The sequence below is a fragment of the Carassius gibelio genome, chromosome B15 (genome assembly GCF_023724105.1).
Source record: "Carassius gibelio isolate Cgi1373 ecotype wild population from Czech Republic chromosome B15, carGib1.2-hapl.c, whole genome shotgun sequence".
NCBI lineage: Eukaryota > Metazoa > Chordata > Actinopteri > Cypriniformes > Cyprinidae > Carassius > Carassius gibelio.
In genome coordinates this window covers 19,161,599-19,188,685 of record NC_068410.1, presented here as the reverse complement: position 1 = coordinate 19,188,685, position 27,087 = coordinate 19,161,599, and the positions used below count along the sequence as shown (strand labels likewise).

Below are 27,087 nucleotides of genomic sequence, written 5' to 3'. Positions count from 1 at the left end.
AAGTTTCGCAATTGACAATATAGAGCATACAATTTAACTTTACAACAGAAAAAAATGAAAGCTAGTATACGACTGCGAAGAAATGCGTCACGTGACACATTTTACTTTTCTCATCGCTAGTCAGAATGGACCAATTACAGCCAGCCGTGATGCTTGGACTCGTATTTAAATATATATATATATATATATATATATATATATATATATATATATATATATATATATATATATATATATATATATATATATTTTACAGAGACTGCTGAGGTGAATTTACATTTTTCAGGTCGGCAAAAAAATCTTTGTAATCAACGAATTTAAAATATTGTAAGTTTTAGCAGTCAAAGGTCTCCTTTAAAACAAAAAACGTCTTGAGATTTGAATCGACCTCAATGGAGGATCAGGCTTATAGAGCCGCAGAACGCCTCCCTGCGGAAGTCAGCTTGATAACCCACAGCGAGCAGTTACGAGCGATAGTATCTATGAGCGGGCAGCGTCTGCAGCCATTCCGTAGTAGGAGTGGATCACTATTTGGCACTTTCCCGTGTGTGTGAGAGTACTCGCCTATCTGTGTCGGGCAGGAAAACGGGAGAGGGCTTCGGTGAAGCAACAGGGTGGCTTATTTTTCTGTTTTTCCACCTCCTGGCTCCGGCGACAGCGCGAACGCTCTGATGGAGGCGGAAAGATCCGGAGGGGTGGCCGGAGGAACGAACCAGAGCCCCGCAGGAAGCGGAGCGGTGCGCAATCCGAACGGGCCGAAGGCTGTGCTCTGTCCTGCTCCCACCGCAGCCGCCGCCGCCGCAACCGGGGCGATGTCTGGATGCTCCCAGCCGCGAGATCCGCAGGACGGGGACGCGGGCCTCTCGCTGCCCGGCATCTTACACTTCATCCAGTACGAGTGGAGCCGCTTTCAAGCCGAGAAATATCGCTGGGAGGCCGAACGGGACGAATTGAGGGTAAAGAACGGGGTTTCTTTAATCGCATGTTTTGGTCTCTTCCAGACGGATTTCTAAAGGAAGAGCACATTCACAGATAAGACGCAGGAAGAAGTCACGATCGCCTGCTGATATTGTTTATTGGATGTGGTTTGGGGATTACACCGGGGTTAAGTGTTCATCTGATGCTATTCACTGAAACAGTAGCAAATGTGATTGTGAAAAATTATCCTTTTGTTGAATATCCATACCCATCCTAGGATGGGAATCGATTCCGGATCTGATTCATCTGAACGATTCTATTTCCGTAGCGGTTCATATATATATATATATATATATAATTATTATTATTATTATTATTATTGTTAATATTTTTATTAATTTTTTTGAAGGGTTAAATGGAAATATCAAAATAACTATACAATTCAGATTGTATTTACTGCTGTCAACAGTCTGTTGCTAATGATGAGTTCAGATTTCAAAAGCAGATATATGCAGTCCTCTACTTGAAATGGTCTTAACTATATAGCAATAATAAACGAATTTGGTAACAAATTTGATTAAAACAAAACACATTCCGAATCTTTAACTTCACGCTGTCATATGAACAACATATAAACAATCCACAGTCATTAAAATCTTATGTGTTTTATGCACAACATGATAAAAAAAAGCAAGTTTTTGCCTAATTTGGAGTAGGGTATGATGACAAAACTATTAAAGGTATAATTCACCCAAAAATGAAAATCCTGTAATTTACTCACCTTCAATGTTGTTCAAACATGTACGAGTTTCTCTTTCTGTTGAACATAAAAAAAAAGATATTTTAAAGAATGTGGGTAACCAAACCATTCCCCGTTGACTTCCATAGTATGGAAAAACTGCGATGGAGACCAGAAACGGTTTGGTTACTCACGGTCGACTTTTGTGTTCGACAGGAAGAGAAACTCATACAGGTTTAAAACGACTTGTGAGTGAGTAAATTATGACAACAACTTTATTTTGGGGTGAACTACCCCTATAACTTTCACTTCAGAAAGTGAGTTAAATGAACTGAGGAACTGAAACCAAAGGTATCCGTTTTGATTCTTTATAAGAGAACTGGTTCATAAGAGTCATCCAAAACACAAACAAATTCATTTATATTTAAACATCATGAATGGAATACATTGAGTATTGTTTATACCTGGATGTTTTTGATTCACTGAACCATACAAATCATCCGTCATCAGGTTATATTGGCTAAAAGAATCAGTTCATAAAAGTAAAGTCTTGAGGAATTGGTCTACATTGCAATTTGTAAGCTTGTGTGTGTGTGTGTTTTTTTTTTTAATTTACCAAAAATAATCATCTGACAAGAGTCATTAATTCCAAAATCTGACTACGCTGCTCATGATATTTTTAGTTTTATTGTTTATATTGAATGGTTTCTCCACTCATTTGTTTAGGAATCGGATTACACAGGTTGTGTGCATTGTAGGCGTGTGCATTTGATTCTTGATTCCCCAAAAAGAATCGGTCCATAAGAGTCATTTGAACATATTTTACTGATTATTTTGTAATTCCATATATTTATATATAGTATTATTTAAGTATAGAGGTTGCACAAACAAGCATTTTTTATTTTTTATTTTTTTAAATTTTTTAGTATGCTTAATATCTAGTCCTTCATGTGATTAAGCTTTCTGTTATTGTCTTGCATCTTTTTCAACCGTGGCATTAAGTGTGAGATAATAGAATCAAGGCAGTTCAGAAGCAGCGATGCAAAGAGAAATAAATGTTCTAATAATTGACTTTGGGATGTCATATGACCCATTGACTGCTACTACTTTTGTAAATTGTGAAGCTTCTGTTCAAGGCATGACGTAATGCAGTCCCGCTGGAGAATTAAAGCATTACATTTATTTGATTGTTTTCAGTCCCAAGAGAGCCGGTCCCAAGTCTAGCATGATTTCATCATTTAGTGTTATTACTTGCATCGTATATTACAGCATCTGAAAGATGTATAGCTCAAGTCGTTTTATATGAAACCTGGGAACGTCAAATCTATTTGGAAAGCTTGTACTCACATCAAGGAATGTATTAGAGAAACTGTTTAAACCAAGGATTATAGGGATTTAACCCCAATAAAATTTGCTTAAACCGTCTTTTCTGAGTCTGGACTCCACTGGCCCAGTTTGCAGTAGATCTTGGCCTGAGAAAAGCTTCAATTAAGTGACCCCATTCAAGCAGAGCCTGTAGTAGATTACATAAGGAGTTGCCAGTGTGCTCTATAAAAGGATAGGCCCTGTGGCTCTCATGGATGTGTGTTCTTCTGCCAGGCCTCTTCTGGAAATGTGCACAGGCTTTAGCGACCAACTGCTAGGTTTTCCATGTCACACGCACACACATTGTTTGTGACGTGGCCTATAAAAGGGTAGTAAAGGACAGTTGTAGTGTGAGATACTCCTCCTTGGTTTCTCCTGCCGTGTTGCGTCACATTCCCTGATTTATTTTATTTTATGTGGGACACCTGTGCCGTTGTGTGTCCTCTGTGGCAAGCAGGACATGATCGTTCCGGTGTGATGACCTTTGAGACAGGGTTATCGTTAACTAAAACTATAACATATACATTTTAGGTAAAATATAAGTTTTTACTTTAAATAAATAAAAATTAACAATGAAACCCTGTAATGAAGGTAAAGTAATAAGTAAAATAATTATAATAACGAAAGAACCACATAACAAAAGGATTAAAATTTAAAGGAATAGTGCACCTAACCCTAACTCTAACTCTAACCTAACCTAACCCTAACCCTAACCCACATAACAAAAGGATTACAATTTAAAGGAATAGTGCACCCAAAAATGAAAATTTGCTGAAAATGTAATCACGCTTAAGCTGTCCGAGATTTAGATGAGGTATTTAATTTTTTTTATTTTGTATCAGAACAGGTTTCAAGAAATGTGGCATATGCCACTTGCTCACTAATAAATCCTCTGCAGTGAATGGGTGTCGTCAGAATGAGAGTCCGAACAGCTGATACAAACATCACAGTAATCCACACCTCTCCAGTCCATCAGTTTACATCTTGTGAAATGAAAAGCTGCATGTTAGAAACAAATCCATCATTAAGACCGGTTCAACTTCAAACTGTTGCTTTCGGCAAAAAGCTGAGTGCTGCATTCATTATCTATCTATCTCCCACGATAAAGACTTGTTTGAATCAGGGGAGATATATGCACAGTTCAAGCTCAGAAAACGGTCCAAAGCAGTTGTAAACCAATATGTTGGTGGGTTTTGATGTGGGAGGACAACAGGGCATCGAGTTATTATGGATGATGGTATTTTGGCCAGAAACAATGGTTTTAAACACCTTGATTGATTTGTTTCTTATAAAAATGTAGCATTTCACTTTACAATGTTAACCAATGGATTTGAGTGGTGTGGATTACTTGTGGAATATTGCAATGTTTTTATCAGCTGTTTGCACTCTCATTCTGATGGCACCCAACCCATTGACTGGAGAGGATGCTGAATTTTCTCAATCTGTTCCAATGAAGAAATAAACCTGTCTATATATCTTGAATAGCTGTTTGAGTGTACTATTAATTTAAAATGAAATGAAAGCCAAAAGTATTTGTGATTACCGGTGTCTAGCTTATTTGTTTTGCTTGTTGTATTGTCTACTATTTAAAAGTATTAACAGTATAATAACGTTAGTACAACATTTCTCATAATCGTATATATATCTTGTATATTCTAACTAATATATATATATTAGTTTAATAGTGTACTCTAATACTCATTTGTGATGTGAATCTTTACACGAGACACATCGTCAAACAACAGGCAGCTTCAGCTCTGTCAACTCCCTTAATGTCAACAGAACACTGTATGTCAATACAACCCTTTTTTTGCATTAAAGCTTCACTAAAGTCAGAGGTTCTCCTATTTAACTGAGCAGAAGTGGTATTAAAACACTTAGTCATTTACATAAGAAAGAGTTCAGCAGGTTCATATACTCTTAAAAAAGACTCGTCCCAGAAACCGTCTGCTGTTCTAGTTGTTGGAGTGAGTCTCAGAGGGGTGCTAAAATGTGGAGAGAGACTGTGCATGTGCCCTTGACCTGTTCCCACCCACACACACAGGAAGTCACGAGAGGAATGGTCCGCCATATAAATGTGCCAGTGTGGTTCTACCTGCCACTTCCTAAGCCTCCAATGACCAGAAATATTGTGCTTTTTTTTTTGCAGAACAGCAACACAATACTGAGCTTGTGTAGCTGGAAGTGACTCTGTTCGAGTTGAAGTATTACACGTTTGCTGTTTTATGCTTTTTCCTTTTTTGTTAGTGCCAAAACTATATTTGTGTATAAGTGTATTTCCTCAAGCAGATTGACATTGACAATGATGCCAGAATCTCAGTATTTGTGCGACAAGCATCCCAGTTTCAAAAGGCCAAAAACACGGCAATTACATGCCTTTGTGAAAATGTCAGAGAGCTCCAGAGACCTGCCATAACAGGTTTCCTGCCCACACCATGGCAACTGCAGTCGAGCCGGTCTCCATGAGGACCTGTGGCAACTTGTCATGCTTTACTTTTCCTCCAAGTCAGCCCTGGAGACGGGGAGTGAGTGATTTTGAATTGATGTTATCTATGGCTAGACATGGCTACATTAAGAAAAAAAAAAAAAAGAAAAAACAATATAAATTAATATTCTTAATATTGTAGAAATGATTATTAATATTGATATTGTAATTAATTATAGTTTATTTATTGTTGTTTTAATTGGAGATATTCATTACATAAGTTTATATTTTTAAATAAATAAAAAATCCAATTATTTAAATAAACAGATATTCAACTTTATGTTAATTTTAAAATACCATTTGTTGTCAAATTTGTTACAATATTTTACATTAACTTTAAAATAATAATGATAATAAATAATAATAATAACAACAACAAAATAGTAATAATGGCCATTTTGTATTGTGCTAATGATAATTTATATTTTTTATGCATTAATGTAGTTTTTAAAAATATTGATAGTTTGTGTTTGTTATTATTAAGGGTAGTGGTGGAATTATCTATTTATTTATAACTGTTTTTCAATCGCAAGAACAATTAACATATAACTATGTTCTAGATATATTTAGTAATTGATTTTTGTTGAAAATAACAGTAGTAATCATGGTATAATATGGTAATTTAGATTAAAATAAACATAGATTTTCATTAACAGTATGATTTTAACAATATTAAAAATAATATTAGCTATTATATTTGATTTATAGTTATTGATGATGATGATGATGATGATGATGATAATAATAATAATAATAATAATAATAATAATAATTATTATTATTATTATATAATTGTATATGTGTTATGTAGAGTACAACGCCTGTACAGTTCTGTTGTGTGAGATACACCGATGGTGTGGGGGTGTGTGACTGATTTTTGTGCCATGGAGAAGTGAAAACAAGAATGTGACTGTGCAAACCTTTGTGCTGACCAGTGCTCATCACTATTTTTGATTAACCCGAAAGCGTAGATTCACTCCATTCAAGTCCAAAAGCGTGTAAAACAGCCAAAAAACAGCACATTTTGATGTAGTGATGTGTGCAAACATGATTAATAATCAATAATTGTTTTTGTCAAAGCCATAGAAGCATGCTCCATAAAAAAAAAAAAAAAAAAAAAATCCCCAAAGGTTTATTCCCTGTCCTGAATAGAGCTGAATGAATTATATTGCATAATTAATACTACAGGAGCTGGTCATATAATTAGAATATCATCAAAAAGTTGGTTTACTTCACTAATTCCATTGAAAAAGTGAAACTTGTATATTATATTAATTCATTACACACAGACTGATATATTTCAAATGTTTAATAATAATATTAATAATTCCTTACATTTATATAGTGCTTTTCTGGGCACTCAAATCGTTTTACATTGTCAGGGGGTTTCTCTTCATGCACCACCAGTGTGCAGCATCCACCTGGATGATGCGACCGCAGCCATAGTGCGCCAGAACGCCCACCACACACCAGCTTACTGGTGGAGAGGAGACAAGAGTTATAAAGCCAGTCAGTGGATATGGGGATTGTTAGGAGGCCATGATGGTCAGAGGCCAATGGGCGAGTTTATTTCTTTTAATTTTGATGATTATAACGGACAACTAAGGAAAATCCCAAATTCAGTATCTTAGAAAATTAGAATATAACTTAAGACCAAAACAAAGAAAGCATTTTTAGAAATCTTGGCCAACTAAAAAGTATAAAAATGAAAAGTATGAGCATGTACAGCACTCAATACTTACCGTATTTTTCGGACTATAAGTCGCACCTGAGTATAAGTCGCATCAGTCCAAAAATACGTCATGATGAGGAAAAAAACATATATATGTCGCACTGGACTATAAGTCACATTCATTTAGAACCAAGAGAAAACATTACCGTCTACAGCCGTGAGAGGGTGCTCTGTGTCTTTAGTGTAGACTACAGGAGAATTGAGCAGCATAGAGTGCCCTCTGGCGGCTGGAGTCGGTAATGTTTTCTCTTGGTTCATTTCTCTCGGTTCATGTCAAATTAATTTCGATAAATAAGTCGCACCTGACTATAAGTCACAGGACCAGCCAAACTATGAAAAAAGTGTGACTTATAGTCCAGAAAATACGGTAGTTGGGGCTCCTTTTGCATGAATTACTGCAGCAATGCGGCGTGGCATGGAGTCGATGATCTTCCTCTACCCAATACCCCATAGATTTTCTATGTGGTTAAGGTCAGGCAAGTTTGCTGGCCAATTAAGAACAGGGATACCATGTTCCTTAAACCAGGTACTGGTAAGTTTGGCACCGTGCAAGGTGCCAAGTCCTGTTGGAAAATGAAATTCATTATGAAGTGCTCTAAAACTTCCTGGTATACGGCTGCGTTGACCTTGGACCTCAGAAAACACAGTGGACCAACACCAGCAGATGACATGGCACAGCAAACCACCACTAACTGTGGAAACTTTACACTGGACCTCAAGCAACGTGGATTGTGTGCCTCTCCTCTCTTCCTTCAGTCTCTGGGACCCTGATATCCAAAGGAAATGCAAAATTTACTTTCATCAGAGAACATAACTTTAGATCACTCAGCTGGAGTCCAGTCCTTTTTGAAGCGAGACATTTCTGGAGCTGTCTGTTGTTCAAGAGTAGCTTGACACAAGGAATGCGACAGTTGAAACCCATGTCTTGCATATATCTGTGTGTAGTGGTTCTTGAAGCACTGACTCCAGCTGCAGTCCACTCTTTGTGAATCTCCCCCACATTTTTGAATAGGTTCTGTTTCACAATCCTCTCCAGGTTGCGGTTATCCCTATTGCTTGTACACTTTTTTTCTATCACATCTTTTCCTTCCCTTCTCCTGTCTATTAATGTGCTTGGACACAGAGCTCTGTAAACAGCCAGCCTCTTTTGCAATTACTTTTTGTGTTTTGCCCTCCTTGTGCAAGGTGTCAGTGATTGTCTTTTGGACAATTGTCAAGTCAGCAGTCTTCCCCATGATTGTGTAGCCTACAGAACTAGACTGAGAGACCATTTAAAGGCTTTGCAGGTGTTTTGAGTTAATTAGCTGATTAGAGTGTGGCACCAGGTGTCTTTAATATTGAACCTTTTCACAATATTCTAATTTTTTGAGACACTGAATATGGGATTTTCCTTAGTTGTCAGTTATAATCATCAAAATTAAAAGAAATAAACATTTGAAATATACCAGTCTGTGTGTAATGAATGAATATAATATACAAGTTTCACTTTTTGAATGGAATTAGTGAAATAAATCAACTTTTTGATGATTTTCTAATTATACGACCAGCACCTGTATTTGTTGCCATTTTTGATTGATGTGATATTTATGGTTGACTCTAGGGGGCGGTTTAGACTCATTTTTAATTTTATTTTTATTTTCTCTCTCTTTTAAACCTTGACAAACTGGGAAATGAATGGTTTGTGGTTTTTCCCACTTTATAGCCTCTTTTCCATCAACATATTTGCCTTTTTATGACTCTGGTCGGTGCCCAGTCAGCAGCAGTCTAAAATAAAGCTTGTGGAATTGCAGGCCTTTAGTTAACCGCTGCCCTCAGAATGTCATTGGTGGTGGTGCAGTCGCGGAGCTTCAGCATATAACCATTCATTTTCTCTCAGATGTATCTCGTTTGAATCTATACCATATTTATATCTCTCTCTTTCCCTCCGTGTCTGTCTGTCTCAGGCTCAGGTGGCATTTCTGCAGGGTGAGAGGAAAGGTCAGGAGAACATGAAGCAGGATCTGGTGCGGCGAATCAAGATGCTGGAGTACGCTCTGAAACAGGAGAGGTGAGCTGATAATGAGCTTCTTCAGCTCGCAGTATAATGTGAAACCACAGTTCAGTAATAATAAAATAGAACATTACAAAAATGAAAAAGACAAAAAAGAATGGATTGAAACAGTTCCGACTTCAAATTTTAATTTGATTAATTGTTCTGCTTTTATTTTGTTATTTTTCTGTTTTATTAAAATGTTCTGCTTTATTCTCTTGTTTTGTGGTCTTGTTAGTTTCCTGTTTTTTATTTTAAATTTTTCTGCTTTGTTCTTTTTTTTCTTTGTTCTTTTTTTGTTTAGGTTCTCTTCTGTTTTATTTTCTTGTTTTTCAGCTTTGTTTTTTTATGGTATTGTGTTTTTATTTTTTCTGCTGTGTTCTTTTTTGTTTTGTGTTTTCTTTTCATGTTTTGTTCTTTTTGCGGTCTCTGGTTTTGATTTGTGTTTTGATCTGTTCATTTGTTGTCTGTTTTATTTTTCTGTTATTGCATTTTTTTTTTGCGCTTTGTATTTTTTTGTTGTTGTTCTTTTTTACATTCTGTTGTGTTTTTCTGTTTTATTTTTTTCTGTTTAATTTTTCGAGAGGAGATGCCATCCTGAAGCACACAGTGACAACTGAGTATGTTTCCACAAGTTTGTATGTTTGTTAATCACTTATAATCTTTTCGTTTTGATCCCAGGGCCAAACATCAGAAGCTGAAAAGTGGGACTGACCAAACCCCTGGAGAGAAGAAACCAGAGACAGAAGCTGAACAAAGTAACAACACACACACACACACACACACACAAAACATATGCACTTATGACATGTGATGTTATTCAGATTTACCAAAACCTATCTATCATGCCCAGGACAAGTAGTGTATGCTGTTTATGTTTTCTTTGTGCTCAGTAGAACTCGAACTTAGAACTATAATTATTTGGTATAATTATGCCAGAAAATAAAAATAACTTTTATATAGTATAATAATTTGTTATACTTGTTGTTTTTTTTATAGTTTTGCCATGAAAATAGCCTAAGATGCTGACATGGCATAAAATAAAAATATACTACTACTGCCGCATTTCCACCATCCCTTTACTGTCAAAGTTTGGACCTCTGGGGCTAGAGGAGTGGTTATGAACAATTGCGGAGTTTCATCCGCACCACGAATCATTTCATAAAGCTAACAGATATAACAACAGCATTAAAAATATTTCTTAGTTTTATAAATAAGTTGAGATCAAAACTCACTTTCAGTCAGCAGTGAGTGTTTGAAATAATTTGATCCGATATGGATTATAATCGCCATACAAGGTAGAAATATTTATAAGTTATGCAAAAGACTATGCACGCTAGGCATTAACGTCACCACAGTAAACATGGTAAATGTGACCGTTAAATCATGAAATGCCAACTGACAAAGTGCTGTTTGACTATAACTTAATCAACCGCGATCGCGTATGGAGATAATAAATAATTAATTTCCACAAAGCGGTAGGCTATATTTATATGTGTATTAGCGAAATAATTGTTATGTAGTAAATGATAATATAATCTAGGGTGTTTAAACAAGACAATCTTGTCAAAAGTTTCATTCAGTGGCCGTGCTTAAGCCTCCAGATCATCCGTCAGTTGCTAAGCAATATGAACAAACTTTCTCTTCTAGACTAATGGTGAGCAAATACAACAGATAGAGAATTAAATCCAACGCTTTTATTTTCAACATGCACTCATTCATATCTGTTTTATTTAATTCATGTAAAGATACGTCTTTATTGGGGCAGGACATGATGAATTACACTACGTGACTCAATGAGTTCGTCTCAATTGTTTAGAAACAAGCTGCATAAATTAACTATATCAGGAATTTATGTCTCAGATCTCATTTGTGCATGTCTGTTATGTTAAATAAAGTTGATTAATTAAAGCAAACCAAGTAGAACATATATTTACCTATGCACTGAGTTGTTGTTGACTGATCTCAGACGCCCGGGGTGCAATGGCGGAAATCTCAAAACGGCCACAAGATGGCGCCGTAAATCGGCGAATCCGATATTACAAAACCGATACCCGATTATGGAAAAATGCTTAAATATCGGGAAAAATATCGGTAAACAGATACATCGGTCGATCACTACTTTTTTGTTTTGTGTTTTCTTTTCATGTTTTGTTCTTTTTGCGGTCTCTGGTTTTGATTTGTGTTTTTGTTTTGATCTGTTCATTTGTTGTCTGTTTTATTTTTCTATTATTGCATTTTTGTTTTGCGCTTTGTATTTTTTGTTGTTGTTCTTTTTTACATTCTGTTGTGTTTTTCTGTTTTATTTTTTTCTGTTTAATTTTTCGAGAGGAGATGCCATCCTGAAGCACACAGTGACAACTGAGTATGTTTCCACAAGTTTGTATGTTTGTTAATCACTTATAATCTTTTCGTTTTGATCCCAGGGCCAAACATCAGAAGCTGAAAAGTGGGACTGACCAAACCCCTGGAGAGAAGAAACCAGAGACAGAAGCTGAACAAAGTAACAACACACACACACACACACACACACACACACAAAACATATGCACTTATGACATGTGATGTTATTCAGATTTACCAAAACCTATCAATCATGCCCAGGACAAGTAGTGTATGCTGTTTATGTTTTCTTTGTGCTCAGTAGAACTCGAACTTAGAACTATAATTATTTGGTATAATTTTGCCAGAAAATAAAAATAACTTTTATATAGTATAATAATTTGTTATACTTGTTGTTTTTTTTATAGTTTTGCCATGAAAATAGCCTAAGATGCTGACATGGCATAAAATAAAAATATACTACTACTGCCGCATTTCCACCATCCCTTTACTGTCAAAGTTTGGGCCTCTGGGGCTAGAGGAGTGGTTATGAACAATTGCGGAGTTTCATCCGCACCACGAATCATTTCATAAAGCTAAAAGATATAACAACAGCATTAAAAATATTTCTTAGTTTTATAAATAAGTTGAGATCAAAACTCACTTTCAGTCAGCAGTGAGTGTTTGAAATAATTTGATCCGATATGGATTATAATCGCCATACAAGGTAGAAATATTTATAAGCTATGCAAAAGACTATGCACGCTAGGCATTAACGTCACCACAGTAAACATGGTAAATGTGACCGTTAAAAGCAATCAGACGTCAGCTTCTTATTCTCTATCACAATCCTGTATTTATTTCGTAACATATTTTATTTGTCATATATTTTATATGTTATCTGTAAGTAATATAAACATAATAATTTTTTTTTTGTTCGGGAGCTTTTATAAAAGTATAGAAATGACCATTCTTTCTAAATGTGATGTATATAGGCTACTGTGACTACGAATAAACAGAAACAGACTCGACTGAATAAGCAGGCTGTTCATAACACTTTATTTCTGCATGTGTGACTAATTTTCAATGCTGATGAATTAATTCATTATGATCAATGTATCACTTATTATAGTAAAACACCAATGCTTTTTAAATATTTAACAAAGCAAGCAAACAAATGGCCGCTTTTTATGGTTTTTGGTTTGTGATCGCGCTATTTCCATTGAATTGTTTCTTATTAGTTTTATGATAACTTCTCTTTGTTGGTGAAATTATGGGGTTGCATGACGTTGTTCTAGAGAGGCGTGTAAAGGGCGGGTTTTAATGAAGCGCAGCGGAGCTTCTGGCCCGACGGTGGAAACGCAGTGCTATTTTTGTTTCGGTGCTGCAGTTCCGAGGCTATTAGCCCTGCTCTGCCCATTTAAAGCACTTGCCCGACAGTGGAAAAAATGGCTAGTGACATCATTTGGTTTCTCACAGTACCCAATGGGCCTGCAGATTCAGATTCGGAACCAACCAATCAGATGCCTTGGAAGGAGGGCCGTCAGTTATTGCGCAAGTCAGTGTATTTCTTTTGAATTCATTATCAGATATTCTTATGAAAATATTGTGCTGACTCTGTGCATGTGGTGTTTTTAATGTACATGAGCAGGTACCTGGAGGAGGTGGGATATTCAGACACAATCTTAGACATGCGCTCCAAACGCATTCGTTCCCTTTTGGGTCGAAACAGCCCAGAGGTGAACGGGCCTCCCCCCAGCGAACCGCCCGCAGAACCAGAAGCTCACGGTGGAGAAGAGTCACTTCTAGTGCGCCAGATAGAAGAGCAGATCAAACGGTTAGAGAAACACACATTTTGACATCTTGGTATTAAGTCAGCGAAATACAGTACAGTAGGTGTTTGTGTGCAGATGATTTCATCTTTAGAAATCATGATCAATATTAAAATAAATGATCTTTTTTTTTTTATTTTGCTCTCTGTAATCACAATCACACATTTTGTGATCAAATATTATAAAATAATTGACAATTGTCCCAGGTAACCAGTTGTCTACAAAACCATGTTAGTTTTACAACTTTGGTCCTTTTCCTATTTAAAAAAAAAAAAACAAAAATAAAAACGCTTTAATTAATTTGTTGATTTGTGTAATATATAAGATATATAACAACTCCAAATTTAAATTCTAATTGGATGAGAAATGATTAATTAAAGAAGCTGTAAAATTAATTTAGCTTTTAATTAACTTTTTTGCTCTATTTACTGTTTTTGTTTTATTCATTTTGATGTTTTTATTTTGAGAATGTTTTTGTTTTGTGTTTTTTGTTGTTCTATTTAGTGTTTTTTGTTTTAATTCTTTTTTTTATCTTGTTTTGTATTTTCGGTTCCTCTTGTTTTTTTTTGTTTGTTTGTTTGTTTTATTCATTCTTTTTTATCAATTTTTTTTTATTTTTTTTTATGTTCCTCTTGTTTTTTTGTTTTGATCCTTGTTTATTTTTATTATAATGTTTTGTTTTGGTATTTATTCGTTTTTGCTCTTTACATTATAGTGTTGTTGTTGCTTTTTACTTATTTATTTAGTTTATGCTTAATTTAGTTTTATTTTACTCAGCAGATTTCCAACAGCTGAAGGCTGCTTTAAACACACTTTGGCTGCACTTTGGCTTGTGTTGCTTGGAAACTGCATACAGTGACTTAAGATAATGCAGTATGTTTCTTGGCAGAGGGATTGTTTATTCATTTAATTGTTCATAACAAATATATCTCCCAGTTGAACATTGTGTATTATATTGCTGTTCCTAGCAATTTCGTCAAGAAGTATTCCACAAGAGACTTAAGAGGGGTCTTCAAATATCATATAACTGTTGTTTTTAGTTGTAGTACTCATGAAGAAATCTCTCTCCTGCAGCCGTGCTGGAAAAGAGAGCTCTAAAGAGCGGATGGGCAGCTCTGTCCTGGATAAAATTCCTTTCCTTCGTGGTTGTGTGGACGACGATGAAGACAGTGATGAAGAGGAGGATTTCCAGGGCATGAATACAGACTGCATTGACGGACGCAAAAACAAGAAGTCCAGAAGCAAGGTCAGAGTGTTTACACGCAGATAAGCGCTGCACGCACAGATCCTGTTTTGTTGCTAACAGCGCGTCGCCTGTGCACATGTAGAATAGCGGAGAACCCATGACCACAGATCTTGACCCTGAGGATGATGACGACGAAGATGATTCTGAGGACGCTCTGGGCGAGTTTGATTTCTTGGGCTCGGGAGAAGAAGGCGAGGGGGCGGGAGAAGCTCGCATATCTGGAGACGGCCGTGAATTAGGTATGGAGGCCCATATGTTCAACATTTGTGCCCTGCATGTATTTTTGACAGTGAATGTGAGGGTTTCTCTTCCCTTTATTGTCATGCTGTGACCACTCATTGTTTTCTTGTAATTTGCTTTTTGTTTGTGACTTCCTGTTGATAAAATCTGTTGACGGGACCTCACGTCACTGCATGCCTGTTTGTTTCCCTGATGTTCTCTTCACCTCTTCCGAACATGTCATCGTACCACAGGATGAGCGGCAGGCAGCGCTGGATTCAGTTTTTTTCTGCTCTGTCTGACGGTTTGTTTATTTCTCTCGCTTCCTCTGCCCAGGTTCAGAGAACCGCCGGAACAAGATGCAAGGCATTATGTCAGATTTTCCTCCCAAACCTGCTCCACCTCCATCTATCCCGGGCCAGACGCGCTCCGGAGAGGGTAAGATCAGACTCTCTGAAAGCACGGTCTGATCCCAAACTGATCACTTGGTTTGACCATAAAAAAGCTTAATATTATAAATATTTTCAGCTATTTGCTTTGAAAAAGATTAAAAGACTCATTAAACCCTACTTATTTAAATATTCTTTCTTTGTTTAAATATCCATCATGTCTGATGCAAAGCAGGAAGTTGAGTGATTCTTTCTTTCGAGAAAACAGTATTCAGCCAAACAATCATTGTTGCCAATAGATTAAAAATTTATTATTATATTCTATAAAATTATATACAATCTGACATTTTTATGATAATTTTTGAAAAACAGAATAACAAATAGAATAGCAGTGTTTATTAATACACTTTTATTTTTACATTTTTTTAACTCCAAATTGTGAAATCATATTGAGAACTACATGATGATGCATATCATAATTTATATATATATATATATATATATATATATATATATATATATATATATATATATATATATAAAAACCTAAACCAGAAATGATGGTGTTAATTATTTAGATTTTTTTAACTTGTCACTTTTTTTTTTTAATAATAAAATTTAAGTGTGTTTATCCAGAGACAACATTATGATAGTTGCACAATCCTTTGGAAATTAACTGGCAAATTAAAAAATGCTATTTAATCATGGCAATTTTATTTTTCTTTATAAACCGCTATGTGTTTATACTTGTGAAACTGTAGAATGTCTGTGCTGAATGGTCCATGTTGACTCTGTGAATCGTTGTGTGTCTGTCTGAACTCAAGGGGGCGCTCTTGGTTTCTCATCTGATGTCTTCATTCTGGATGCAGTTGGAGGAGGGGATATGAACCTCGGAGAGCTGGCTGACCTCACTGTTGCCAACGACAATGACCTCACCATAGACGTTAGTGTTAGATGTTACAATCTTCTTCAAACAAATGTGAATGTTAAGCATTGGAGAGACATATAGTATGTAAAAATTATTTATGTTGAATGGTGAATCTACAAAACGCAGTGAAAACGCACTGAAAACATTACATACACTTCCCACTATATTCTTTAAAAAAATTATAATATTTCTGTCAAAAAAACTTTTGTTAAATGTGTACGAGAAATGTTCTTTTTCACCAGGAATAGTAACCTTTAAATATGATCAGTTACAGGACAGTCGAGAAGAGTTCAAAAAAACGTGGAACCCTCGCTTCACACTACGAAGCCACTTCGACGCCATCCGAGCGTTGACCTTTCACCCCAGCCAGGCCGTGCTGCTGTCCGCCTCTGAGGACGGAACGCTCAAGCTGTGGAACCTCAACAAGGCAATGCACTCCAAAAAGTAAGAAGCACACCCTGACCCTGCACAAACAAGGCCGAGAAGATCCATATGTTACTGCTCTCTTATGCTAAGAATGTCACTATAATTGTGTTGGTGTTTCTGGAAGTGTGTTTAGAAATATCGATCCATGAATTCTTTTAGTGCTGTCTAACATGGAAGCCTCTCATTTTTGCTTTCACAGAAATGCAGCGCTGGACGTTGAGCCCATTTATACATTCAGAGCACACAGGTGAGTGGGACAGGTTTATAATTAAACTGATATCTGCTCTCTTAAAAACGAAATGGCATGACCTGTGGCCAAGTGCTCGAGGATAAATTATGAGGATAAAGCTCCGTTATAAAGCCTAGTGGGCTTCCCAAGTATTAGCTGAACTGAAAAAATGAACTGAAGCTAGAGATGCACATTGTATTTGTACCTCTGGTGAATATCCAATGGTGTGGTCAGACCAAACACGAAGTGAATGTGTGCATCGCGTCACTCGCTCTAGATCACTTGAGTGATGTTTTTCATATCACTTGCGAGAATAAAAACATTGCGGGTTCAACCATGGTGGAGATGACTACGATCACTGCTTTGTACCTGTTGTGGAAGTCCCAACTATGCCGAAAATAACCAAATGCAGACGTGTCTGGGCTCACAGCACCATCCAAAGGTGGACGAGTATAAATCCTGCACATTTTACCACTGTATGTACACTGGCATAATTTTTTGGGGATGCCTAGACGGTTACAATAAAGCTCTCTTCCATTTTCTGACTTGACGGGATGTGACCATAAGCTCTTCGCTGATTTGCTTGTGCAAGAATGTGTCAGGCAAATTTTCTATTTGAATTGAAAATTTGTAATTTGCGCGGAAGATGCGATGGATGCAATTATCGCACGTTTGCGGCAAGCGCAACGCAGATTCGCATCATTAGCGAATTCACCTTGTGTCTTTGCATTTACTTAGCATGTTATGTGCTCGCGCAAATAATTACATTTGCATTTGGTGTGAACACACCATAAGTGTGTAGATTTTTATTTTTTTATCTGTATTGTTAGATCTAAACTGTAAATTGTAAGTTATAAAGCCAGAATTGCGGGATATAAACTCACAGTTGCATGAAAAAAGTCAGAATTGTGAATTAAAAAGTGACAATTACCTTTTTTTTTTTTTTATTCAGTGGCAGAAACGAGCTTCCATAAATCATTTAAAACACTAATAATTGAATTTTATTTTTCAAGTTTTCACACTACTGTGCATTGTAATGCTTAATGCTGAAATGTACTTGTAGCATGAGTGTAGTGTTTGCGTTTTAGTGTATTTTTTCTTTATGTATTTAGACAAATTATAAAATATTTGCATTAGTTAAAATCTCTAGTTTCATCTGTAATTGAAACTGATAAAATAATAAAACATACTCTATCAAAAAAACAAAAACAAACAAACATACAAAAGACATACATTGGGTTAAAATAATCACTTTATCATTAATTGGCATTTAATAAATATTGCATACTAATTATTTATACACTGCTATTCAAAGGTTTGGATCCGTGAGATTTTTTTTATTTTTATTAATAATTTTATATAAAAGAATACATTATATACTATATTAAAGGGGGTGAAATGCTCGTTTTCACTCAATATCCTGTTAATCTTGAGTACCTATAGAGTAGTACTGCATCCTTCATAACTCCAAAAAGTATTTAGTTTTATTATATTCATAAGAGAAAGATAGTCTGTACCGATTTTTCCTGGAAAAACACGAGCGCCTGGAGGCGTGACGTGTGGGCGGAGCTAAAGAATCACGAGCGCGAGTAGGCTTTTGCGTTGAGAGTGTTTGGAAGCTGTGACAGCTGTGAAGGCTGAAACTGAACGAAAGCAGCAGCAGCAACGACTCGCTCCGAGCGGGGCTCGAACACGGGTCTCCGATGGGAGGCGGACGCATTAACAAGGAGGCAGAGATATTTGAAGCAGTTTTACTCACCGCCCGCGGTTCCAACACACAATCGTGACCCTTTTTCGTTGGGATTGCATCATCCTTAAGAAATAAACGATACGCAAATCCGTCGTCAAACTGGGCTTTGTTTGTAAAACAAGCATTTTAGAAATGCAGGGAACAAACACAAAAACTTGCACAACTCCGTTGATGCTCTGTAAAAATAAACTCCATCCACTGGTCCCTTAATGCTGTTTTTTCTTTGGTAATCTGTGCAGGGTTGTCTTGCCCTGGCAACCAAAAACACACGTCTGTTGTGACATTTCGCGACGCTCTCGCTCTGATCAGTGAATGTCTGTGCTCTCAGTGCTCTGCTATACGGGAGCGCGCGCTCTTCCGGCAGAAGTGCCTCAGGACCCATATAAGGAAATTCTGCTCCATCTAACGTCACACAGAGCCATACTCGAAAAAAACTTTCCGAAACTTGTGACAAACCGGAAGGAGTATTTTTGGAACAGAAATACTCCTTCAAATGTACAACTTAATTTTTGAAACTTTGTCCATGCTTAGCATGGGAGTCCAACTCTTTAACAGCGTAACAAACTCAGTATGCATGAAATAGCATTTCACCCCCCCTTTAAAGAATACACCGGTGCTGAATGAAAACATCTTGTAAAAGAGTAGAGTTGTAAAAGTAAATATTTAGCACAGCTGTTTTCAGAAGTGATAGTAAGATTTTTTTCTGAGAATATTTGAGTGATTTCTAAAAGATCATGTGACACCGAAAACAACCAAAGCGTAATGGCTGCTAAAAATTTAGCTTTGTCATCCATCACAGGCTTAAATGACATCTAAAAAGGCTTAAGAAAACATTTTAAATTCTAATTATATTTCACAATATTTTGATAGGAATTATTTCTTATTAAAATAATATGAATTTCTTATTGTTTTAAAAACAACAATTTCATAAAAGCTATTCTCTATCAGCTCTTTTAAGTTTCAGAAAAGTTCGGATCTCGCTAATTTAACAATATTACCATTGGTTTTTCCAAAAATTTACTTTGGTAATATCATGTTCTTTGAAAAATATGGAAATGGATAACAATGTAAAAACCATTCCAAATTAATATTGAAATCATTCAGCATCACAATATATATCAAGTTTGAGTGTGCTACCAGTAACACTGTAGTATTGTTGTTGTCGTCTTTTATTTATGTTTCGTGTGTGTGTGTGTGTGTGTGATCCAGTGGTGCTGTTCTTTCTCTGGCTATGGGGGAAGAAGGAGAATCGTGCTTCAGCGGGGGTCTGGACGGCACCGTGCGCGGCTGGAAGATTCCAGACCTTAATGTGGATCCTTACGACAACTATGGCATGTCTACCTAATACTGCACTTACAATGTGACTGAAAGACTAGACCTCTAGAGGGCGCTGACGATAAATGAATTTGGCAACACATCAGACCGAGCTAGTCATAGATGTTGTGTATAAATGTGTTCAGATCCCGGCGTGGAGAGCAGCGTGTTGACGGGCCACGAGGACGCGGTGTGGGGTTTGGCCTACTCCTCCAGTCTAAAGCGGTTGGCCTCCTGCTCTGCAGATGGGACTGTGCGGATCTGGGACCCCCACAACTCCTCACCGTGTGTGTCTGTTTTCAACAAGGAGAAGGGTGAGGAGAAGACCATGTGTGTTCGAGTTGTTTGTCTTTTCTGTTTGTCCCTCTCACTTTCGGCTGCCGGTCTTTCAGAGCATGGCACTCCCACCTCGGTTGCCTTTGTAAACTCCGACCCATCCCAGGTTGTCGTGTCCTTTGATGTGGGCGAGACTTTGCTTTATGACCTCAACACAGAGCAAAGCATCATGGTCCTGGAGAACCAGGCTAAGGATGGTAAGCACCTATTCATATAGGAATAAACATTTACTAATGAACTCTAGCACTCTATTCTAACACTAGCTTCTCTAATCTTGTTGTTATTCTATTCTGTTTTCTTTTTATGTATTATATAATAAAAAAAAACAACAACAATCTTGCGACATGTACTGCGTTAAGCTAACTGAGACTGGCTTCTATTGTCCTCATTTGTAAATCGCTTTGGATAAAAGCATCTACTAAATGTAAATTATGCTCGCCAGCAAACAATTTTATAAATGTATTTATTTAAAACAATTAATTTAAATGATTTAGTACTCTATTTATTTAGATTTAGTATTTATTAGTCATTATTATTATTTAAAAAGTCATGTATATGAATCTTAAAAAGGTGTGAAAATTCATTTCAATATGAAATGAATTAACTGACTCTAGAAATTCTACTTTTAAGGTTCCATTAATTTAACTGACTGTAACAATAAGTGATACATTTGTTAATGCTAAGCGATACAGTATTTATATTATAAATAAACTTTATTTAAAACAAATAAAAACATTTATTGTTATTTCATGTTAGCTCAATTCCAAAGTTTCCTTTACTTTTAATAATGTATGAGAAAATATTAAACGAACTAAGATTAATAAATATGTTAGTATTTTTCTGTATTTCTCATTGTTATTTGATGTTAATGAAACTACTGTAGTACTCTACTAATCTTAAGAAAAGGAACGTAAATATAAAGTGTTATAATATATTGTTTTATTATTTCATATATATATATTCATATTAATTAAAATAGATTTTTCAATTACACACACACACACACACATATATATATATATATACTGTATATATGAATAAATAAATAATATACATTGCATTATTGAAAAGTATATCAGAGTGTATGATACAGTTCTTGAATAACAGTTCCACACATCACGTTACAAAATAAAATGGTTTATGAATGCTATTTCATGTTGACTCAATATAGTTTTTCTTTACTGCCCCCTGTAGGCAGCGAGCTGATTAACCGCGTGGTCAGTCATCCGACCCAACCGATTTCCATTACAGCCCACGAGAACCGCACCATCCGCTTCCTGGACAATAAGACAGGTGTGTAGCAATTTTGAGGCCCGTAATAACAGTGTATTTTCACGCTGTGTGCTGTGGGAACTGTAAATATACCAGGAAAACATTTGACTCCTACCTTGCCGTCACGATAGACCTCTCAAGGCAGTTAAAAAGAGAACGGTATAAAAAACACCTCAACCTTTACTCACCCGTTTATATAGCAAGAGAACTTGAAGAGAAGCGAATAACATTCCTGGTGTGAAAGATTAGCCAGCAAAAAAAAAAAAAAAAACACCTCAAACATGAACCCAGTGGTGCATTACCTGTGCCTGGCATACTAGGATGTTTTTATTGATTTTTTTTTTTTTTTTTGGGTATGGGTTCATAATGGACTTTGTCTTAACGGTAATTTGTGTTATTTAAAGATATATATATCCACGACGGTTAACTAGTCATCTAGTTAGGTTTATCTAGATTTATTTTAAGCCTTTTCCTATAGCAGAAATACTTTAAAGCAGGGATTCTCAACATTCTTGTTAGCCAAATCCCTGAAATAATATCAGATAAGTTCATATTTCAGTCATTTAAAAAACGTATTTGCATGGTCACGCTGCTCTTTTGTTGGTCAAACATAACATATAAATAACATATTTAATTGTTTGTGTTGTTTTTACTTTCCCTCGTGAATCCCAGTTATTGAAATCTAAAAGAATGAATTTAGGAACACAAACTTAACACAACATTATCCTATTGGCTTGGAATATTGGACTGTTTAGAAACAGTATTAAGTAGCAAAAATATCCCACATGACCTAATCTTTCCTCCTCCTCCTTGCTTTGGCCAAAGGGAAAGTGATTCATTCCATGGTGGCTCACCTGGATGCTGTCACCTGTCTTGCCACAGACCCTAAAGGCACTTACCTCATCTCCGGCAGTAAGTAAATACACACACACACGCACGCAGTGTGTGACGTCAGAAAGCAAAACAGTTTGCCAACTGAAGCTTTCTGGGCACTTCCACACCAACAGAACACATTCTCACGGAAATGTGAAAAATCTCAGCACCAATATAATGAGGTTTCTGTTTTTGTCAGGTCATGACTGCTCTGTGCGCTTGTGGATGCTGGACAATCGCACGTGTGTGCAGGAGATCACAGCACACAGGAAAAAACACGATGAGGCCATTCATGACGTGGCCTTCCACCCCTCACAGCCCTTCATCGCCAGTGCAGGGGCCGACGCGCTCGCCAAGATCTTTGTTTGATTTTCTCACTGGTAAATGCATATTCAAACACCATTAAAACTGGATTAAGAGTTAGAAGTTAAAAGGGTGCTGTATGCAATTTGGTCCATTTTAACGGTGAGTTCGAAGTAATTCTTCACCCTCATGTCGTTCCAAACCCGTTAAGACCTTCGTTCATCTTCAGAACACAAATTTAAATTTTGAGAGCTTTCTGAACCTCCCATGGACAGCAACGCAACTGAAATGTTCAGTAGTAAGGTAGTAAGGACATTGTTTAATTACTCCATGTTACATCAGTGGTTCAAATGTAATTTTATGAAGTTAAGAGAATACTTCTTGAGCAGAATTCTCATTCTGTGTGGACAAAAAAATTCTGTACTTGTAAAAACACTTTGTGAGTATCATGTATTTGGTTATTATTTTGCTATTTGTTGCACTTAAGTGGCCAAATACAGACAAAATTACATAAAAATGGCACAGTTGGTTTGTTTTAAGTGAATGTAAACAGTTGAGAAAGAAAACGCATGTGTATCAGCACATTGGATCCGCGCAGTGTCCTGTGACGGCAGCCTATAGCTGTGCCGTCTGTCAATCAAACAACAAAAGACAGAAAATCACTCTCTGTTCTTGACTGAATAATCGCTGTAACTTTAATCTGTTTTTTAATTTACAGTTTATTCAATTTTCTAATATTTTTTTATCTGAATACTAATAGACCGAAACTGTTTCTAAAACGAAATTCAGGTCCTGAGTTTAACTGATAATATTGGTTAAACAAATGACAATATTTAGTGATGTCATCATGATATGTTCTCTGTGTGGGGTAAAGTCCGTCGCAGTTGCAGCTTGCACTTATTATTAACACCAATAGCAAGCGAACAAGTAGCATTAATGGTTATTTATTTTAGTTAACATTTGCTAAAGATAAATTTGAACAGATTTTTATTCTTGTTATAAAACAATGGAACGTTGTTTTACAATAAGAACTTTTTAACAGATTTTTGAGCAGTATTGCTGGGCAACTTTGGTTAATGTTGGCATCAACGGGCAACCAAGTGAGACACAGGCCTGTGATCCTATGAGCTATTTTTTTTACCTTTATTATATGATCGGACACTTTAGAGTTTACAGGAAGCAAAGTGGGAGAGCGAGATCAGGAAAGGTTCTCGAGCTGGCATTCGAACTCGGGACGTCCTGAATGCAGTGGTGCTGCAACAACGCTATAGGCACCAAAAAAAAAAAAAAAAATGCATTTAATGTTGCCTTTAAATAAAAGAATGACCCAAAATGTTTGTGAATCAGACTGTTAGTCATGTATATTTTTGTCTGCCGCCATGAGGTCAATTCAGCATTTTTCTTGCTGTTATTTTACATTACACAGTCTCTCTATCTCTTCAGATTCGAATCACTCAACACACAGTATCAACTTTTCCATGTCACTGGAGATTCAGGAGTGAAAAAGTTGTCTTTATGGTCTAGTTCAGTCTTTAATGTCTAAAATTGCTTTCAGCACCTTGTTAGTAGTCGTAGTTTTGCATGTTTGTAAATACGTGATGCCCTCTGCCTTGAGCTAATTTTTTTATTTATTTTGTCTCTCTCTTCTCAGGGGATCCACCCTCACTACTGGGCCAAAAGAGTGAAACGCCGAGTATCCACACTCACACAAACTCGCTCACGAAACGAGGGGAACAATGTTCTACACACACGACCCAATAACCCATAATTTTTTATGTGATACAAACTCCCTTGCATTTAATACTGAGTTTGCTGCTCATGTCCTAATTTCAGTTTTAGGCGACACTACTAAAAACCTGCACAGTGTGTTGCGAGGGATGTCCAATCTGTTGACGGATGGACCCACGCAAACACACCTTAACACAACACACACCCTGGATTTTAATTTCATGCCCGGTTTAGGTTGAGGATTTGAAGGCTCTTGGTAAACAAGACATGACCCAAGCCTGCACATTTTCTCAATGCAAATTGAATTAGTGCTAATCTGTGAATTAATGTCCTCGCGTAACTGTTGCCTGGTAACTTGAGGCGATCAATGCATTTCATTCCAAAGACCGCTTTAGATGAGTTTTTGGGTTGCGTTTTAGCTGCAAGTACAACACAGCTTTACCTTTAGCCTCACAGCTAAGAGCCTTAGTGTTTCAGCCTTTCATAATCAGTTCAGTACATTTCATTCGAATGACGAGTACACTTTGAACTAAAACCAAACACGTGTATTTGCGTGTGTTCGTTCATGACGGTGCTAACACAAGCATTTTGCAATCGCCGTCTTCATTCATATCCATTCAGGTGGCGTTATCCGTAATAGTCAGGTGACTGTTGAGTAGTGTATTTATTGTAGTGTTCGGTATCGGTAGGAAGATCTGCAGTTGGATGCGCAGCTGATTTCTGTTTATAAGCGGGATGCGCTGTACATAGCACTCTTGTTTCACAACCTTGGTGCTAAGATCTCCTCTGAATCAGGGACCTGTTATTAAGTATCAAATCTCGGTTGATGCCTGCCATTCTTCAGAGTCATCATGCACGGTTCTTTGGCATTTCAGAAATGCAGCAAGTGTGTCGGGAAATTTCAAAGTACTTCTGGTATGCCCAAGTGGCTTTTAAGGTTTTGTCAGGGTATTTTTAAGACGATGAACTCTATATCCACACTGGAGGTTCCTTGGTTGGGGATTGTCGCCAATAAAACAATGAAACCAACTACAAGTTCCAGTGTTTCAGTACAAGTGTATTGTTGATTTGTGAGTTTTTAGACATCATTGATCTTGACCCCAAAGTGGAGAATGAAGGGCGTTTTAAGTGACGAGAAACTAGTGCCGCCCAGTTTCAGTTGACTTACAAAGAGGTCAAAGCCCAGTGGTGAAACTTGGACAAGTTCTATAAGTCCTCTTGATGGGTTTTGTGCTGTTAGTCAATGCAAGGTGTTTCAGAGTAAAACAGCCCAGAGAAAAGAGTGAAAATAAAAGTGGGACACCTTGCTTCTTATTGGCTAAGCAAGGAATCCAAGATGCAACTCTGAAACCTGATGGGGGGGAAACCAAGGTGAGATGAAGAATATGAACTGAATCTGATCTTTAGGTTTTTTTGTCGGAGGGAGCCTGGTCTTGGGATCAAAGGTAACATCTTGTGTTAGCCAGTTTCTGTTTTTGCGGGGTTTATTTTTTATCTTTTACTGGTTTTTCGTGGTCATAGACAAGATCCCAGAAGCAACAAAAGATTGATGGGCCATAAAGAGCGCTCTTGCATCATAGTGGATCCAAGTCAGTTCTTAATCAGACCAACTCGGAAAACAAGGTTTCCTACTTGGTGGTGTGAATTTTGGAGTCATTTTTATCTTTGTTTTTGTTTTTTATTGACAAGGTTATGTCTTGTGTCACTTGTCTAATATCGAGACCACCGATTCATTTTTGGCTCTTTGCCTAATCAGTGAATGTCACATAACCACAAACATAATCCTTTGCTGCTTATCTCTTACCTAGTAACTCTGCACCACACTAACACACTAATGGTTAGCTTTATGCTACACTACATGTGTAGGATCACACGAACGGTTCGGTTCATCCATGTATTGCTGCATCGTCACGTTCTCTTCCAAAGACTGCCGATTGCATGGGTGTTTAGACGAGTCCTGCTGTCTCTTTTGTACACCTCTATTTATGCACCCCTCGATGCAATGCGAGTCTTGAAATAACAATGACAAAACACATTCCTTACCGAGAAAGGAGAAGTCCGTTTATAAATAAAAAATAAAAGTAAAGACTGAAAGAAACCGAAAATGTGTTTGAAAAGCTGCCAATGTAACTTTCCCATTTTCTCACTTATATGCTTTTCTTTACTAGACATATTATTATGATTACTAGTAATGAGGTGTAAGACGACTGTAGTACCTTTTCTGCTAGGCTTAAGACGTGCTTGTGATTGTGCAAAAGCCTAAACAACTGATAATTGAATGGAAATTTAAAAAAAAAGAAAGAAAACGTTTCAGTCCACAGCCAAGGTAAAATGACTTTTTGTTAATTGTTTTTATTTTTTTAAAGCAATTTATCACTGTGTGATATTTTGTACATCATATTAAGCTGTATTCAAACTATATCCTCTAACTACAAGGGATAAAAAAAGACCAGCCTTTTATTTATTTTGTTCTATTATACATATTTTTGAACTGCTTTCTAGCTTGTATCGAAATACATCTTTTTTTCTTTTCTTTTTTTTGTTTACTCTGCAGGTCTTGTGTTGTATGTAATAATAATAAAAAAAGAAATCCCTAAACCACTAAATAAAAACATGGTTTTGTACAGACATTTCATCCTAGCCTGGTCTGAA

The 27,087-nt window shown here is 36.6% G+C and overlaps 1 protein-coding gene across 3 annotated transcripts; it reads left to right on the top strand.

Annotated features, from left to right (window-relative positions):
* Positions 1-438: 438 nt before the first annotated feature.
* On the top strand, positions 439-27,065 carry strn4 (striatin, calmodulin binding protein 4). Of its 3 annotated transcripts, none has more exons than XM_052577078.1 (18): positions 439-956; positions 9,183-9,286; positions 9,950-10,026; positions 13,070-13,148; positions 13,242-13,427; positions 14,497-14,668; positions 14,751-14,907; positions 15,224-15,325; positions 16,101-16,219; positions 16,473-16,648; positions 16,830-16,877; positions 19,819-19,940; positions 20,070-20,237; positions 20,316-20,456; positions 21,454-21,552; positions 22,357-22,443; positions 22,604-22,784; positions 24,359-27,065. In XM_052577078.1, exons 1-17 carry the CDS (start codon positions 672-674, stop codon positions 22,771-22,773), a joined length of 2,292 nt encoding a protein of 763 aa, XP_052433038.1. In that variant the 5' UTR covers positions 439-671; the 3' UTR covers positions 22,774-22,784; positions 24,359-27,065. The 3 variants fall into 3 exon arrangements, with proteins under 3 accessions (XP_052433038.1, XP_052433039.1, XP_052433040.1); XM_052577079.1 differs by lacking the exon at positions 9,950-10,026 and adding an exon at positions 11,695-11,771 and having other exon boundaries at positions 466-956; XM_052577080.1 differs by having other exon boundaries at positions 466-956; positions 16,479-16,648.
* The last annotated feature ends 22 nt before the right edge of the window (positions 27,066-27,087 follow it).